Below are 14534 nucleotides of genomic sequence, written 5' to 3'. Positions count from 1 at the left end.
TATGTTATTACTTTTTACTGCATACTTAATAACAAAATTGCTATTATTGATGAAAACACAACTTTGTATGAAAAACATAGAAATATCCACAGGTGGCCTGTGCTTAGAGGAACATTATATCTGTGAGCTGCTTGGTCACAGGAATGACAGGGAACAACATGGAGCTCCATCATAGCAGCTGCTTGTTTGAGGCTATTTTAGGACTGGGCTTTATGGCTGGATGGGGTCCAGGTCACAGGACTGTTTACAACATCAAACAATAGAAATATGCATTTATGTTTGATTACACAAACGTAAAACATCATTGTTTGCAAGAAAACGTCACATTTGAAAGTATAGGATTGGTTATAGTGAGTCAACTGGACCAGAGTCGGTTAAATAGGCTCCAAGGGGAACTATAATTTAAGGAAATATTTCTATCTTCATATTAATTCGCACATAAAACACATTTTATAACAGCAACTGTTACGTGAAGAGTTTATTTCGAAAAGCCAACATGGAAACTCCAACTTTAATCGGTTACTATGTTGAAACTTTGTAGTTCTTAATCATTGCGGAGAGTTAGCATTAGCTCTGCTGAGGAAATAGCACTCGACTCATTCCATTAGAGGTTTAACGGTCTTTTTCCTCCAGGAAGTAGTCGGGTCCTGTTTTTTCTGACCAACTAAAACTGTCCAAATGAAAAGCAGAAAAAAAAAAAATTACTCCCGAACCTCACCTACTGTCGATTTGCATGACTCGCAGAAAGTGTCGTCGGTAAACCTCTCCATGAGGCTGGTTTTACCAACTCCACGGGAGCCGATAATTATAATCTGAAGTTTGAAGTCAGCGGGTCGGGGAGGCATCTTCCTGCGGCGGGATTGAGCTCCCAGAGCGGGGGACGAGTTAGCGGCGCCCCCGCTGCCACCGGAGGAGGCGGCGGCGGCCCTCCGCGGGATGTCATATCTTGGATCCATCAATGATTCCTCATTTATGACAACAAACGTATCATGTGAACAAACATAAGCTGAAGTACCTCCAAATTAAATTGCTACTTTCAACTTTCTATGTTGTCCGGGGAAGTTAGGGAAAGTTTGGTGCCCGCTAATAGTTGTTGTTGTTCAGCCATTAGAGACCGTGAATGCCGTGACGTCATTTCCGTTTCCCAGACCCTTTTTATCCAAATATTTACATTTTAGAATATAAAATCGAACAAAAAGAAATAATAAACCACAAAAGAGTCAATTGAATAACTCCTTTTTTTATGTTTGTAAGATGAAAAATTTAATGAATGTACCTCATATGCTTTTAGTTGTTTTATGGATTGTAAATACAAAAGCAAAGGTGTCTAAATATACCTATGTACATTTTTTTTTTTTGGTTTATAATATATGTCTTAATTTTAGGAGAACGTTTTTCATTTAATAATTTTTGGTCCGGGGATGTATTTGCCTTGCCCACTGGGTCAGAGGGCCATGTCTTTTGATGGATGGGGAGAGTGGGTGCTATCCTAGATGGAAGTCTGCTTTGACAGCTTGGTGCAGGGATGGAGATGGACATGCTGCCCCTGTCATCAGCACACATACATACATGCATGCTTAGTGTAAAGTTAACAGATTTATCACAGGTTTATCCAATTGCAACTCCACATAGGTTACCCTTCATACTTTAACATTTTCCTTTGGCTATTTTTGATTAGCATGGTTTGCTGACTGCACTGGACTTGACCTGTTGTTGCTCCAAACCAGCTGTGTCAAGTAACGAATTACAATTCGTTACTGTACTTTTTACTGTACTTTTTAGGTATCTATACTTTACTCCATTACTTATTTTTCTTCCTAGTTCTGACTTCTACTCATTACATTTTCACACAAGAACCTGTACTTTCTATTCCTTACATTTTTAAAACAAACATTACTCATTACTCTTGGCTTTGGTTTAATGTTTATAAATATTTATGTCACATCATATGCGCCATCCATTGCAGATTATTGGCACCATCCACATCTAGTGAAAACTAGTGTACTGTAACTGGATGAGTCATAGAATGCAAACACTCATTGGTTAGCTAAAGGAAATCTGGCTATTTTTTTAAGGTTACTTTATACTTTTATACTTTAAGTAGTTTTTAGAGCAAATACATTTTTTTTTTACTTGAGTGAAGAGGTCAAGTTGATACTTGAACTTTTACCAGAGTGTTTTTAAACTGCAGTATCTATACTTCTACTTAAGTAACAAATGTGTGTAATTTTGACACCACTGCTCCCAGCTGGTCTGAGTTATTTGCCTTGCTTCCCTCCTCAGTCATTCTGGAGCCAAGGTGCATCATTGCTGTAAGTGAAGTTTAAATCTTGCAGTTGCAAAATTTTTATAATTTCAAGGGAAAATTGCAAGTAAAACACAAATTGTACTAGTGCAGCTTGTTGATTTTGAGGCAATATTGAGTCGTGATTTACTTAAAAACTCTGCCCCATGAAGGTAACCCCCTATTCCATGTGGTATGGTTAAAATAGCTGAGGAAAGGTTACATAAAAAAACAAAGAAACATGGAATGTCTTACTTATCAGATTAAAAGAAATAATGTTGAATTTTAAAGTTACAAAAAATGTGAGATTCCAATTTTAGTTATTTTTTGGAGAAAAGCTTAGATCACAGAAATTAGCTTCCTTACCTGAAAGAGATAATCTGGCACTGAGGGTTTTTTATTTATTCCTAATGGAACATTTCCTTAAGTCACCCCTCAGAGACCATGCAGACCAGCTTTGATGTAAAGTTCTTATCACTACAGTGTTTTAAAAAAAAGTGTCAAAGTAGTACAATATTTAAATATATTTAAGTTCGCATGTTATGTGAAAGCAACCTGAATAAACCCTAAAGGTATTAAGCTCAAGCTACTAATAGTGGAAGGATGTTGATCCATTTATACCTGATGGTAGTCTTAATACTTAGTAGCACAGTGATGCCCCTGAATATTTTTTAATTTATATTCATCATCTGTTTGGAAAATGATGTGATATTTACGGAAGAGGATTAGGGCCACTGAAAAAAACAAAAACAGATTTTTTAATTTTATTACAGTATAATATGAGAAAAAAGTCAAAATTCTGACTTTGATCTCAGAATTCTGAGAAAAAAAGTCAGAATTCTGAGATCAATGTCAGAATTCTTAGATTAAAGACAGAATTCTGACTTTTTTCTCATATTATACTGTAAAAAAATTAAAAAATCTGTTTTTGTTTTTTTTCCTCAGAATTCTGACTTTAATCTCAGAACTGTGACTCTTAATTTTGGATCTTAATGTAGATGGGCACCATCAAAGAAGACGTGGGATCTCTCAGCTTCACTGACAAATATGTGATTTGTTTGGGAGGAACAGTAACACATTGGTGGAAAATGACAGAATTAGGCAACTTTTTACGTGCCCAAGGGGTCCCTGGTGATGCTATTTCATTAATGGAAGAGCAGAAGGTGATTAAAACAAGAGAGTTAGTTTAGTCTTTAAAACATACTTTGCCACGGCTTGATGCTAACATGTTTGTTAGCTATCAGAATTCAGTCGGGATTCTGAGATTAAAGTCAGAATTCTGAGATTAAAGTCAGAATTCTGAAATTTAAGTCAGAATTCTTAGATTAAAGTCAGAATTCTTACATTAAAGTCAGAATTCTGACTTTCCCCCCATATTAAACTGAAATATTTAAAAATCTGTAAACTTTTTTTATTTTTTCAGTGGCCCTAATCATCTTCCGTAGATATGCCTTATCTTTATTCATTTCATTATTCTTTTGAGTGTGTGATGTTGTCTCGCTGTAATGTACTTCGGTCAGCTCTGGATGTCAAAATGTGCTTTATATATTGACTGAAAATTTTAATTCATAAGAACAAAGAATATACATTTATTTTTCATGAACCTTGTAATGGCTAAAATGGGCCTGGAATCGAACTGTTTTGCAAACGAAATGCATCCTAACAGCTGTTTGTCCTCCGCGGCACCCGTAGGCTGCGACAATGAATGACGTTTCATTAGAGGAGGAGTTCCTGTTAATCCAAACACAGACGAGAGCAATATTCACGGGTAGTTATCGATACCTGGACTATTATACAGCGTTGACTCTACCGGGATGGCGGCTCAGAAGATAAACGAAGCCCACGAACACATAGCAAAAGCTGAAAAATGGTGAGGAGCGACATAAATGAGGCTAATGGAGTCTCTGTTTATGTAGCTAGCTGCTGTCAGGCCACTGTAGCATCTTTAGCACATTAAACTACGACATTGATTTAGCTTTAAAGAATCGACACGATCTCAGTTTATTTAATATAATGTCTTGGTCTGTTTCTAATTAATTCGTGTTTTTAATGTTGTAGCTTAAAGACGAGTCTGACCAAGTGGAAACCTGACTTTGACAGTGCGGCATCAGAGTACGCCAAAGCAGGTAAACCAGACCCAACCCTGTTTACTCAGAGAAGTACGGCTTTTTGTAAGAGTTTTACCGCATTAAGTGTAAATCTCCTGTATTTTTAGCTGTTTGCTTCAAGAACGCAAAGCAATATGAGCAAGCTAAGGATGCTTACCTGAAGGAGGCGGAGTACCACACGGAAAACAAGACGTATCCTGTCTCTGCAGCACTCAGCATCTCATTATAAACACATGGAGCAATGTTTAGACCATTTACTGTCTAAAGTGGATGTGTTTTTAAGCGTTTATACTGTTTCATTCATCCTCTTGGTTGCAAATATCTATATAGAATAACCAAAAATGACCTAAACAAGCCCTTTTTATGCCTTTTTGTTAAGAGAAAGGCGGCATAAAGGTTATCCTCTAAATGTGATCTGAACTCCTGTCACACGTATCAACCTTTACAGAATCTCAAACAGCTAAGGGTTAATTTTCTTTATATTTTTTTCACTTGGAATTCACCAGGATCCAAATGTCCTTTTAACCTAAATAACAAACCTCCCATCTTGGACCTCAGAGGTCAAGCAATCAGAGCACCCTTTGCAGAGCTCCATCAAATCATCAGTCTATGACAGGCCACAAAATAATAAGACTGCACTATATTAAACTATCCAAATACTAACTGTATAACAGATATTCTATTACAATCTCAATCCAGTTTGACCAGCTGACAATAACAGCGCTTCAAAGATAACTGAGTGATGGACAGTTGTGTTTTTTCAGCATAGATTGAAATTATCTTTATAGAAACTACAAATCTTCTAATATAAACAATCAGCTTTAACTAGTGTTGCACTGATACTGATAATGGTGGTATCAGTATCAGCGAATACCAACCAATAGGGCACAGATACCATTTAGAGAGCCGAAAGTTTATTCGACTATTGTCACCCATTCCAGGTAGACAATGAAAATTTCTACTGGATTCACTTTGTATTAGTCTATTTCCTGCTTCATAAAGATAGACAGCAGCTTGACAAAGCCATGATATTATTTTACATCCAAGTAGTATGCAGTTCTTCATATATACACACATACAATAAAATTGGTATCGGTATCGGCCAATACTGCACAGCCGGGTATCGGTATCGGGGCCACAAAATGGTATCGGTGCAACGCTAGCTTTAACAACCTGTAATACAGACAGTATGTTTGTTACCTTTTTATATTCAATTTCTGGCTGAACTTCAGTAATTACACTTTAAAACATGATTGAATGTAGTTATTTAATTGGATATTGTCTTATGTTAGACCTATTTTTAATATAAAAACTTCTACTCTCGGGCTCCTTTTGTGTGAAGAAGTGAGTTCCTTCTTTTCATCTGTAATTAAACGGATTGATATCCAAGTTAGAGTATAATACTCTTTTTAAGCAGGAACTGTTTTGCATTTGTTCTCAATGTTTCCTTAACTTGAGCTTCAGACTGTTTCATGCTGCAAAGTAAGTATGTTTTAAAGCTGACTTTTAACCAGTTGCAAACAGGAAACTAAGGGTTTGGCTCTAATTGTCCTCTTTCTTCAGGGCTATTGAGCAGGCCGGGATGATGATGAAGGTAAATGGTAAAGACTTTATAGATCTGCTCTGAGGTGATATTCCTGCAGTGTTAATTCGTCTGCTGTGTTACAACAGGAGCAAAAGAAAATGCCAGAGGCCATTCAGTACATAGAGAAAGCCTGTATGATGTACATGGAGAATGGGACCCCCGACACTGCTGCCATGGCCTTGGACCGGGCTGGAAAGTAAAGCAAACCTTAATTTCTCCAGAGAAAATGATCATCACCATCATTAGATGATAACCTTTGTCCTATATTGTGTAATTAAAACCACACTCTTTAATGCAGCGTTGTCAAACTGTGAGCTGCTGGTTGTGAATTTTGGGCCAAAGCTTAAAAAGATAATGTGTAAGAGTTGCTGTTATCTTATTGTGAATTGAGAAATCTTTCTCCTTCATTACCTCCTCCCTTCTTGCATTTTAATGTCTCTGGCTTCATCATCTTTTAAGATCTCTTTTTTTTTCATTTTCTTGGTGATGGTGAAACCATTTCTTGTGATGCTGCAGCATGCAGTAAGCACTGTCCCTCATTGTGCTGCAGTAGTGCAGACTTTCAGTCTCCAAATGATCTTCACCACCGCCTCTCCATCGCACTGAACTGCCAGCCAGAGGAAACGCCTTGTTGTTCCACTCCTTGGTGTTAATTTATCCCCTGCTGGCGTCTGTACTTTCATGATTGCAGACTGGCATGGCGCTTCACATGTTTATGTAAAAACTAATTTGAAATTCCCTACTTATGGAAATATATCTGATTATTAGTGGAGGTAATAATACACTAATAACAAAACATATTTAAATGCAGCCATCTATTTCAGGCAAAAAAGGGGAAAAAACCTTTACACAATATACCTTTAACTCAACGTTCCTTTAATGAGATGCCAGAGTGAGCTTAGCTTTCAGAGGCTCTTTGGAGCCTAGAGTGCTGCTCTGCTGACCGTCCCCAACCCGTTTCTGTTTCACTGCCATGCAGGAGGTTGAATAATGTTTTTTTTTTTCCTATTTACAGAAACCACCTGCTCAGCTCATTGGCAATAAATAATAATAATTTTCATTGTAGTTAGAAAATGTTATTGGTCTCATGTGACTCAGGCATTTTCTTCCACACTGTTAATGTCAAACTGGACTTTAATAGTTTTTTAATAGTTTTTTTCTTTACTCTCACCTGAGCTTTGAATATCTACAGCTCCTCCGGAGTTAGCACAGGCCTTTTTTACCTTTTCTTTAAGATCGAAGGTTTGCAGCTTTGAAATACTTGTTTGTTTTCTAATGTTGGTTTAAACAATGGACTTGGGTATCTTGGGTATAACATGTCTTCCTTTTTTTTTATATATATATATATATATATATATATATATATATATATATAATGGCCCCATATTTCATTTAGAGCTATCAGGGCAAAGACGACAGAATATAAATATGCAACACTTAGATTTTCTGATTTTTATCAATCAGACATTTTCAAAAACATTTATCCCTTGATGTCCGTTTCACAATTCTGCACCATTTTGCTATTGTAGATCCTATAAAATCTCATTGACATGCAATAGTGGGTTTACAATCTAGAAATGAGAGAAAAGCATAGCGGAGCTTTGCAAAATATCATGGCTTTATAGTTTCCAACTCTTTAGCATCAGGAAAAGAGAAGATCACAGTTCCCTCTTAACTAAAACACATTCTTCCTCCTCAGACTCATAGAGCCCTTAAATCTGGAGAAAGCTGTTGATCTGTACCAGAAGGCAGCAGGTGTTTTTGAGGTGAGCATTTCATTACATGTTGAGTAACTGAGCTTTAAGTAATCTTTCTATTAATAAATAACTTCTTTGTATTATGTTTGCAGAACGAAGACCGTCTTCGTCAGGCAGTGGAGCTGCTGGGCAAAGCCTCCAGACTCCTTGTCAGGTTAAAAAGGTGAAGGAATCTGGGATCATTTAGTTTTAATTTTCTTCCAGTTTTTGTAAGATAATTAAAAACCATAAATGTGATCATGAATGAAATATAAATGCTTATTGTTCTGCTAAACAGGCTGGATGAAGCTGCAGTCGCCCTGCAGAAAGAGAAGAACATGTACAAAGAGATCGAGAACTTTCCCATGTGTTTTAAGGTGGGTCAGCTAGGTGTTTTGGTTCTAAATGATAGAAGACATTCAGGACTCGTTCTGGTCCATATATGCTCTGATTTAGCCAAACAGTTTTTTAACCACTTTCTTACTCAATCAGCCCATAATAGTCTTAACTGGACTATTTTACTTCTCTTGGATAGAATGTAAAAAAAAAAAAAACAGGGTGGAGCATAATGGTTTTTATGAATGTTAATTCTGTGTCTGATCATCTGAATGATGAGTTTCTTCAAGCCGGACAAACATTCATTATGTCTCATTATGATGCGAAGGTCCAAAGTTTACCCTCATAGACGTTTAACCATCCAACCGTTCCTCCATTTTTCTGTCCAACCTGTTGTCTGTGGGTCTGTTCAACCCGTCTTATGCCCAACCATCTGTTCGTTTATTATTTCTGTTTTTCACTTTGCCCATCCAACCTTTCTTCACTCTATCCATCCATTCTGTTCTCCATTCACCCATACACCTACCGGTATATTCTGGCCATCTATCTAAACTCCATCTATCTATCTATCCATTTTTTTTCATGCAGTCATCTGCCCACCCATGGTCACATATTTCATTTCTACTTTTGTCATCCGTTCATCCATCTTGTTTTTTCTTCTCTTCATCTTCCGCTCTGCCATCCCTCTAGCCATCTATCTTTTCATAAATTTGTCCATCCTTTTCTCCCTCTACTCATCATGTCTTCTGTCGTTTTGTCCCTCTAGCTATCCTCTTGTCCCTTCGTCCCTTCACCTCCTTGTAAGTTGATCCATTCATCCACTTATTCATCCTGTGGTCTGTCCATTTGTCTTTTTGTCCTCCTGTCTTTCCATTTCTGTAGCAGTCCTTTGTCCCTTTAGCTGTCCCCTTGTCTCTGTGATTATGTCCCTTTATCTTTCTATGTCAGTCTGTTCTTTCATTTACCTGCTATCTGTGCATCGTTGTTATAAATCCATCCTTCCTTCCTTTGATTAAAATTTCTGCCCTGTCTTTAATGTAAACGTCCTCTTTTAAAATGACTCCTGTTGACAGAAAAATCTGGGAATTCGATCTCGTAAATTTGAGATTCTGAAATGTGTAGGAACTCATTCTATAGAGTACAAAAATACAATAAACTGTGCAAGGTTTTGTTGTGTAATGAACTATAACCTCAGGTCAAGCCTATAATGAGGAAAACAGGTTTTTTCATTTACTGAACGGCTATTCTGATTTTCTAGAAAACCACCGCTCAGGTGTTGGTCCATCTTCACCGAGGCGACTTCGTGGCAGCGGATAAATGCGTGCGGGAAAGTTACAGGTACGCCGTCGGCTCCAAATCCCCCCTCACCATCTTTAACATTACTTTCTAAACTGAGGGGCAGCTTTTATAAAGTACTGCTTCTCCTCCAGTCTGCCGGGCTACAGCGGTAGTGAAGACTGCGTTGCCATGGAGACGCTGTTGCAGGGATACGATGAGCAGGATGAGGATCAGGTCTATCGAGTCTGCAACTCTCCTTTACTGAAGTACATGGACAATGATGTGAGTACTCATAAAATAGGATAGAAAACATTCATACAGGGAGAACTTTCCAAAAAAAAGTTTCTACTATAGTCAAGTGAAGAATAGAAGAAAGAAAATACAGTTTTAGAAATACTAATCAGAACACAAATCTACAAATCTCTGTGAGACGTTTGTTAATCTAGATGGACAGACAGCATATTTGCACATCCATAATTGAGTCTTTCCACAGATTAAAAATTAGATCTAGATGTGGACTTTGATTAGGCCATTTTTGCACATAAATATCCATGTTTTATGTAGCTAACTGGGATGGAGATTTGTCCTCCAGCACGATAACGCTCCTCATTTGGATCATTTAATCTTAATTTATGGAGCTATTCATATTCACACACATGAAACACAGTGGGCTTTACAGAGGTTAGAAACAGGAGAAACTCTAGAGACACACATGCAATAAAATGTTCAAATTAGGTATACAGAGAGATTAGACAAATGATTATAGTGACAATAATATATGTTACATTCATGCTGATTTTGAGCAGTTTCTTCATTAGTCAGTTAATAACATGCAGCCGTCATTTTGCACATCTCTGATGTTGCTGCTATTTTCAAATATCCATTACTGTAAACATGTCCATAGCTGTAGATTGGTTATTAATTCTACAGGTGCACAGTTTTATATGGTTAAAACACTTTACAGTACAGTATTTTATTGTTTAACTTTTAACTTTTCCCTATTATGTTATTCTTATACATTTTCTAAGGTCCACATTTGCGTGACATTTTTTTTCTATCATCTTTTTTTACTGCTGTAAATATCAGAATTTCCCCATTGTTGGAGGATAAAGGGAATTTCTATTCTAATAAAATAAACTGAACTGTTGAAGACATTGAGGTGATCAGTGTGGAAACAGATAAATATTGTATATTAGGGAAACTATTAAAACACCAACATTGAAATCATATAGATTTAAACGGTACAAAGGTACCATTTAAGCAGTTTTTCTCATGTTATGAAACTGGCCCATATACCAACCTCTTTATATGAGGCTCTGTGGCCTCCAGTAGGTTTTATTCCAGGCTTACACTGTATTAATCTAAACTCCAACTTTCTGTCAACCTGAACAACTAAAAAAACGGCATCCAAGAGCACGATACCTTTACCATCATGTATCACTATGATCACTGTGTGTTCAGGGCGCTGTGTACGTCCCTAAAGATCTCCAACAGATCCGTGAGGTCTTCACAGAAAAACTGAGCTGTAACTGACATCATCTGGACTCTAAGCGCCACACTTTTCTGATTTTTATTGCTGAAATGGTTGAAAAACATGTATCATTTCTGCTTCACCTAAGAAGTGTGAGCTTCTTTGTGGTGTTTTTACTATAATCCTTAAAATCTGAGTAGAATGTGACTAAATGGAGAAAACGTTTGCTAAGCTTTTACAGCATTAATTTAAAAAGTTGTCTCGTGTAGCTGGGTAACAAAATATAAATCCAAGTGCCAATGGTTTAATGAAATAAAAAGCTTATTTCTCTTTAAAAGCCGCTCTCGTTTATGGCTTTGTCTGAGAGATGAGAGATGTTTTAAATTCCTGTTCTGTGTTCCAGTATGCCAAACTGGCCATTTCACTGAGGGTCCCCGGAGGAGGAGGAAAGAAGAAGAAGGCCGCCGCTTCACAAGGGGGCGCTGGCGGGGCGCCTGCAGCTGCAAAGGATGAGGAGGAGGACGAGTACGAAGGCGGGTTGTGTTAACCTCAACCCATACTGTCCATCACCACTTGAACGTCGTCTGTGTTTTAAACCCTTTCAGCCCAAAACAGCGGCCTGTTGCATCTTTAACAAGCTAAAAAAACAAGGGAATAATAAAAACCCAACGGTTTAAACAAGTGTTGCAGAAGAATGAATATTAAGCCTTTAAGTTTTTGTTCATTGATCTGCCTGGTGTGTGAACATGTTCTGTTATGTGTCGTCTCAGTGGAGCTGTACATTTAGCTGTTATTGTTTGTGGGTAGATTTCTAAACACCAGTTCCAATCATAAATACTCTTAACTGCGATTGGACCAGCGAGCTGGACTTTTATTTGTACAGAGATAATTTATTCAGTATTCACTGCTGCTGGGAATGATACCGACTCTATATGCAATCGGACTGGCATTAATGCATGTTTGAAACAAAGAGAAATTATCATGAAACATCCAAAGTAACTATTAATAATCTAGAACAACCCTGTTGTCTTTAGCTTCAGTGACTGGAAAATCAATCAGATTTGATCCAAATGTTCCCCAAGTTTGATCTTCTACTTCACAGCATATGTTACCCTAAAATAAAGATGTATAGATCAGCGTATATCGCCTTTTTTTTTTTAAATGTTTAAATAAGAGCAAGTTGTATTGAGAACAATCAAAGGGACCATAGATTGATTTTTGTGTCAATGAGTTGTCTGTTTAGAAATATTCTACTAGGCCTATTAAGATGATAAAGTGGTTGTTTACAGTTTTTTTCATTTATCCTATTTCTCTCTAACCCAAATTCCCAAGTGTTGCAACTTCTAAATAAACAGGTTTCATGGCCCTCGATGCTTTCCATTTGTCTCTCCTCCATGTTCCTGCTCTGACTGGAACATGTTCTAAGTCTTCACAAATTTGAACCTCAACATCAGCCAGAATGGCCTCAAACAAATCTGAAATGACTTTGCACCTTCCATCTTTGATAAGGCTAATACTTTCTGTCTGTGAAAGTGATATCTAATGTGAATGCATGTATGCTGCTTTTGTGATACCTCCCATCCCAAATGACTGCACTGATCCATTGGGACAAAACATCAGCTAAATCGAGGAACGTTTTTTTTTTTCTCTGACTTGTTCATCGAAGATATTTTAATGTATGTATGAATGATCCCATTAGAATAAACATTAAATATTTTAAAGGTCCCAAATTTTTAAGATCGTTTATTTATTGCATGGGATATATATATATATATATATAAATCTGAATAAGAAACCACAAATATTCTGACTTACATTTAAGAGGTAAGGACACAGCTTTGATGCAAAAATATTTAAATCTGGAAATACAGCTTCATTTCGCATGAGTTATTACAGCACTTTGAAATATCTTGATACTGAAAAGTGCTATATAAATAAATTTACCCAATGTTTTAACAAGTATATTTAAACTATATCTGTATACTGTTTGTAAACATCTAATAATAAATCAAAAATTTCCTTTGCAAAAACGGGGCTTTTACTGCAGGCTTAAAGTCCAGCCTCTTCATCAAATTCAAGGGGCTATAATTTGTTTTACATTTACAAAGCAGATTTTACATACTATTATTTTTAATTTAATCTAAATCGACCTCAGTTTATTCATATGTCTGAAACTTAGGTCATCATTTCAGTGGAATGTTTCCGGAGGTCTCCAGAAGGAGGCATCCATGAGCTGTCATAACCCCTCAGAAGAATCTTCACATTAGATTCCTTCACAAGGTAAGTGGCTCATCTACAGCTGGTAGCTCCTGACAGCTGCTTATATGTATACATTGAGTCATGATCATCAGGAACACAATATATTTTTATATATATATATAAAAAAAAAAAACCTTCACCCATCGCAGACAGTCTTCACCCCCTTTTTCCTCCTGAGCTCGGGTTCAATACCAGAGGCCTGGGAGCTTGATGGTTCTGCCCAGTATCTTTGCTGTTCCTAGAACTGCACTCTTCTGGACTGAGATCTGCTGTAACCACTCTTCAAGTTTGGGGGTCACTGCCCTGAGTGCCCCAATGACCATGGGTACCACTGAAGCTTTGACCTTCTCCAGCTCTTCTCTGAGCTCCTGGTATTTCTGTAGTTTCTCATGTTCCTTTTTCCTGATGTTGCAGTCACTTGGTATTGCTATGTCAACCACAACGGCTCTCCTCTGCTTTTTGTCCACCACCACAATGTCGGTTGGTTTGCCATTACCATTTAGTCCAACTGTATCTGGTAGTCCCACAGGATCTTGGCTCGGTCATACTCTACCATCTTTGGAGGTGTTTCCCACTTTGACCTTGGTGTTTCCGGCCCATACTCTGTACAGATGTTCCTGTATACTATTCCAACCTCTTGGTTATGCTACTCCATGTAAGCTCTCCCTGCCAGCATCTTACACCCTGCAGTTATGTGCTGGATTGTCTCAGGGGCCTCTTTGCACAGTCTGCACTTGAGCATGTCGTCTGTTGGAGCCTTGTCCTTGATGTACTCAGTCTCAGGGTGCTGGATTTGGGGTTGTACCCTCTGTGTATGGTTGGGAGCTTTCATGCCTTAAAACCTGTGGGCTGTACCTCCTCTTTTGGCCAACTTATTTTTCCTGCAGTGTATCTGATTACTGGGAAAGTATAGCTATTTATTGCCTGAGACTTATTCATGCCATTAAGCTGGCTCCTAAGGACCTGCCTTACTCGTTGGAGGTATTTGGCTGTCGCCGCTTTCCTTGTCACCTCTTCAAGGTTGCAATTTGCTTGAAGCTGTCTTCAATGTCTGCTATTGTTCCTTCTGGGAGGGAGAACCCCTCTGTGTGGACTACCTTCCCTCTTTCAGTTACCATCCGACCACACTTCTCTAGTCCGAATGACATCCCGATGTCTGTGCTGAAGATCCAGGTGGTATGGATCAGCAGTGGTCTCAAAAGTTCACAAATTTGTTACTTAAGTAGAAGTATAGATACTGCAGTTTAAAAACACTCTGGACGTATTTATTCAAGTAAAAGCGAAAAGTATGTGTTCCAAAAACTACTTAAAGTATAAAAGTATGAAGTAAAAAAAAAAAAAACAGTCAGATGCCACTATATGAATTGAAAGCTCAATTTTTCGACAATTTGTAAAATTCTTTGAGATAGGATGAGGGAGGTCTTGTTGGTCTCCATCTCCCGATACGCTCTCTCCTGTGTCCGACCTTTCAGACATT

General features: G+C 37.7%; 1 protein-coding gene across 1 annotated transcript; it reads left to right on the top strand.

The window, feature by feature from the left end:
- Positions 1-3994: 3994 nt before the first annotated feature.
- Positions 3995-11825, top strand: LOC107095419 (gamma-soluble NSF attachment protein-like). Its single transcript, XM_015391510.1, has 12 exons — positions 3995-4154; positions 4343-4410; positions 4500-4584; positions 5857-5874; positions 5956-5986; positions 6064-6173; positions 7677-7743; positions 7827-7897; positions 8012-8090; positions 9308-9387; positions 9480-9609; positions 11202-11825. Exons 1-12 carry the CDS (start codon positions 4099-4101, stop codon positions 11343-11345), a joined length of 939 nt encoding a protein of 312 aa, XP_015246996.1. The 5' UTR covers positions 3995-4098; the 3' UTR covers positions 11346-11825.
- Positions 11826-14534: the final 2709 nt, after the last annotated feature.

This window comes from Cyprinodon variegatus, unplaced genomic scaffold, assembly GCF_000732505.1.
Source record: "Cyprinodon variegatus isolate N-32 unplaced genomic scaffold, C_variegatus-1.0 Scaffold545, whole genome shotgun sequence".
Classification (NCBI taxonomy): Eukaryota; Metazoa; Chordata; class Actinopteri; order Cyprinodontiformes; family Cyprinodontidae; genus Cyprinodon; species Cyprinodon variegatus.
This window is presented reverse-complemented; position numbering and strand designations above follow the sequence as displayed.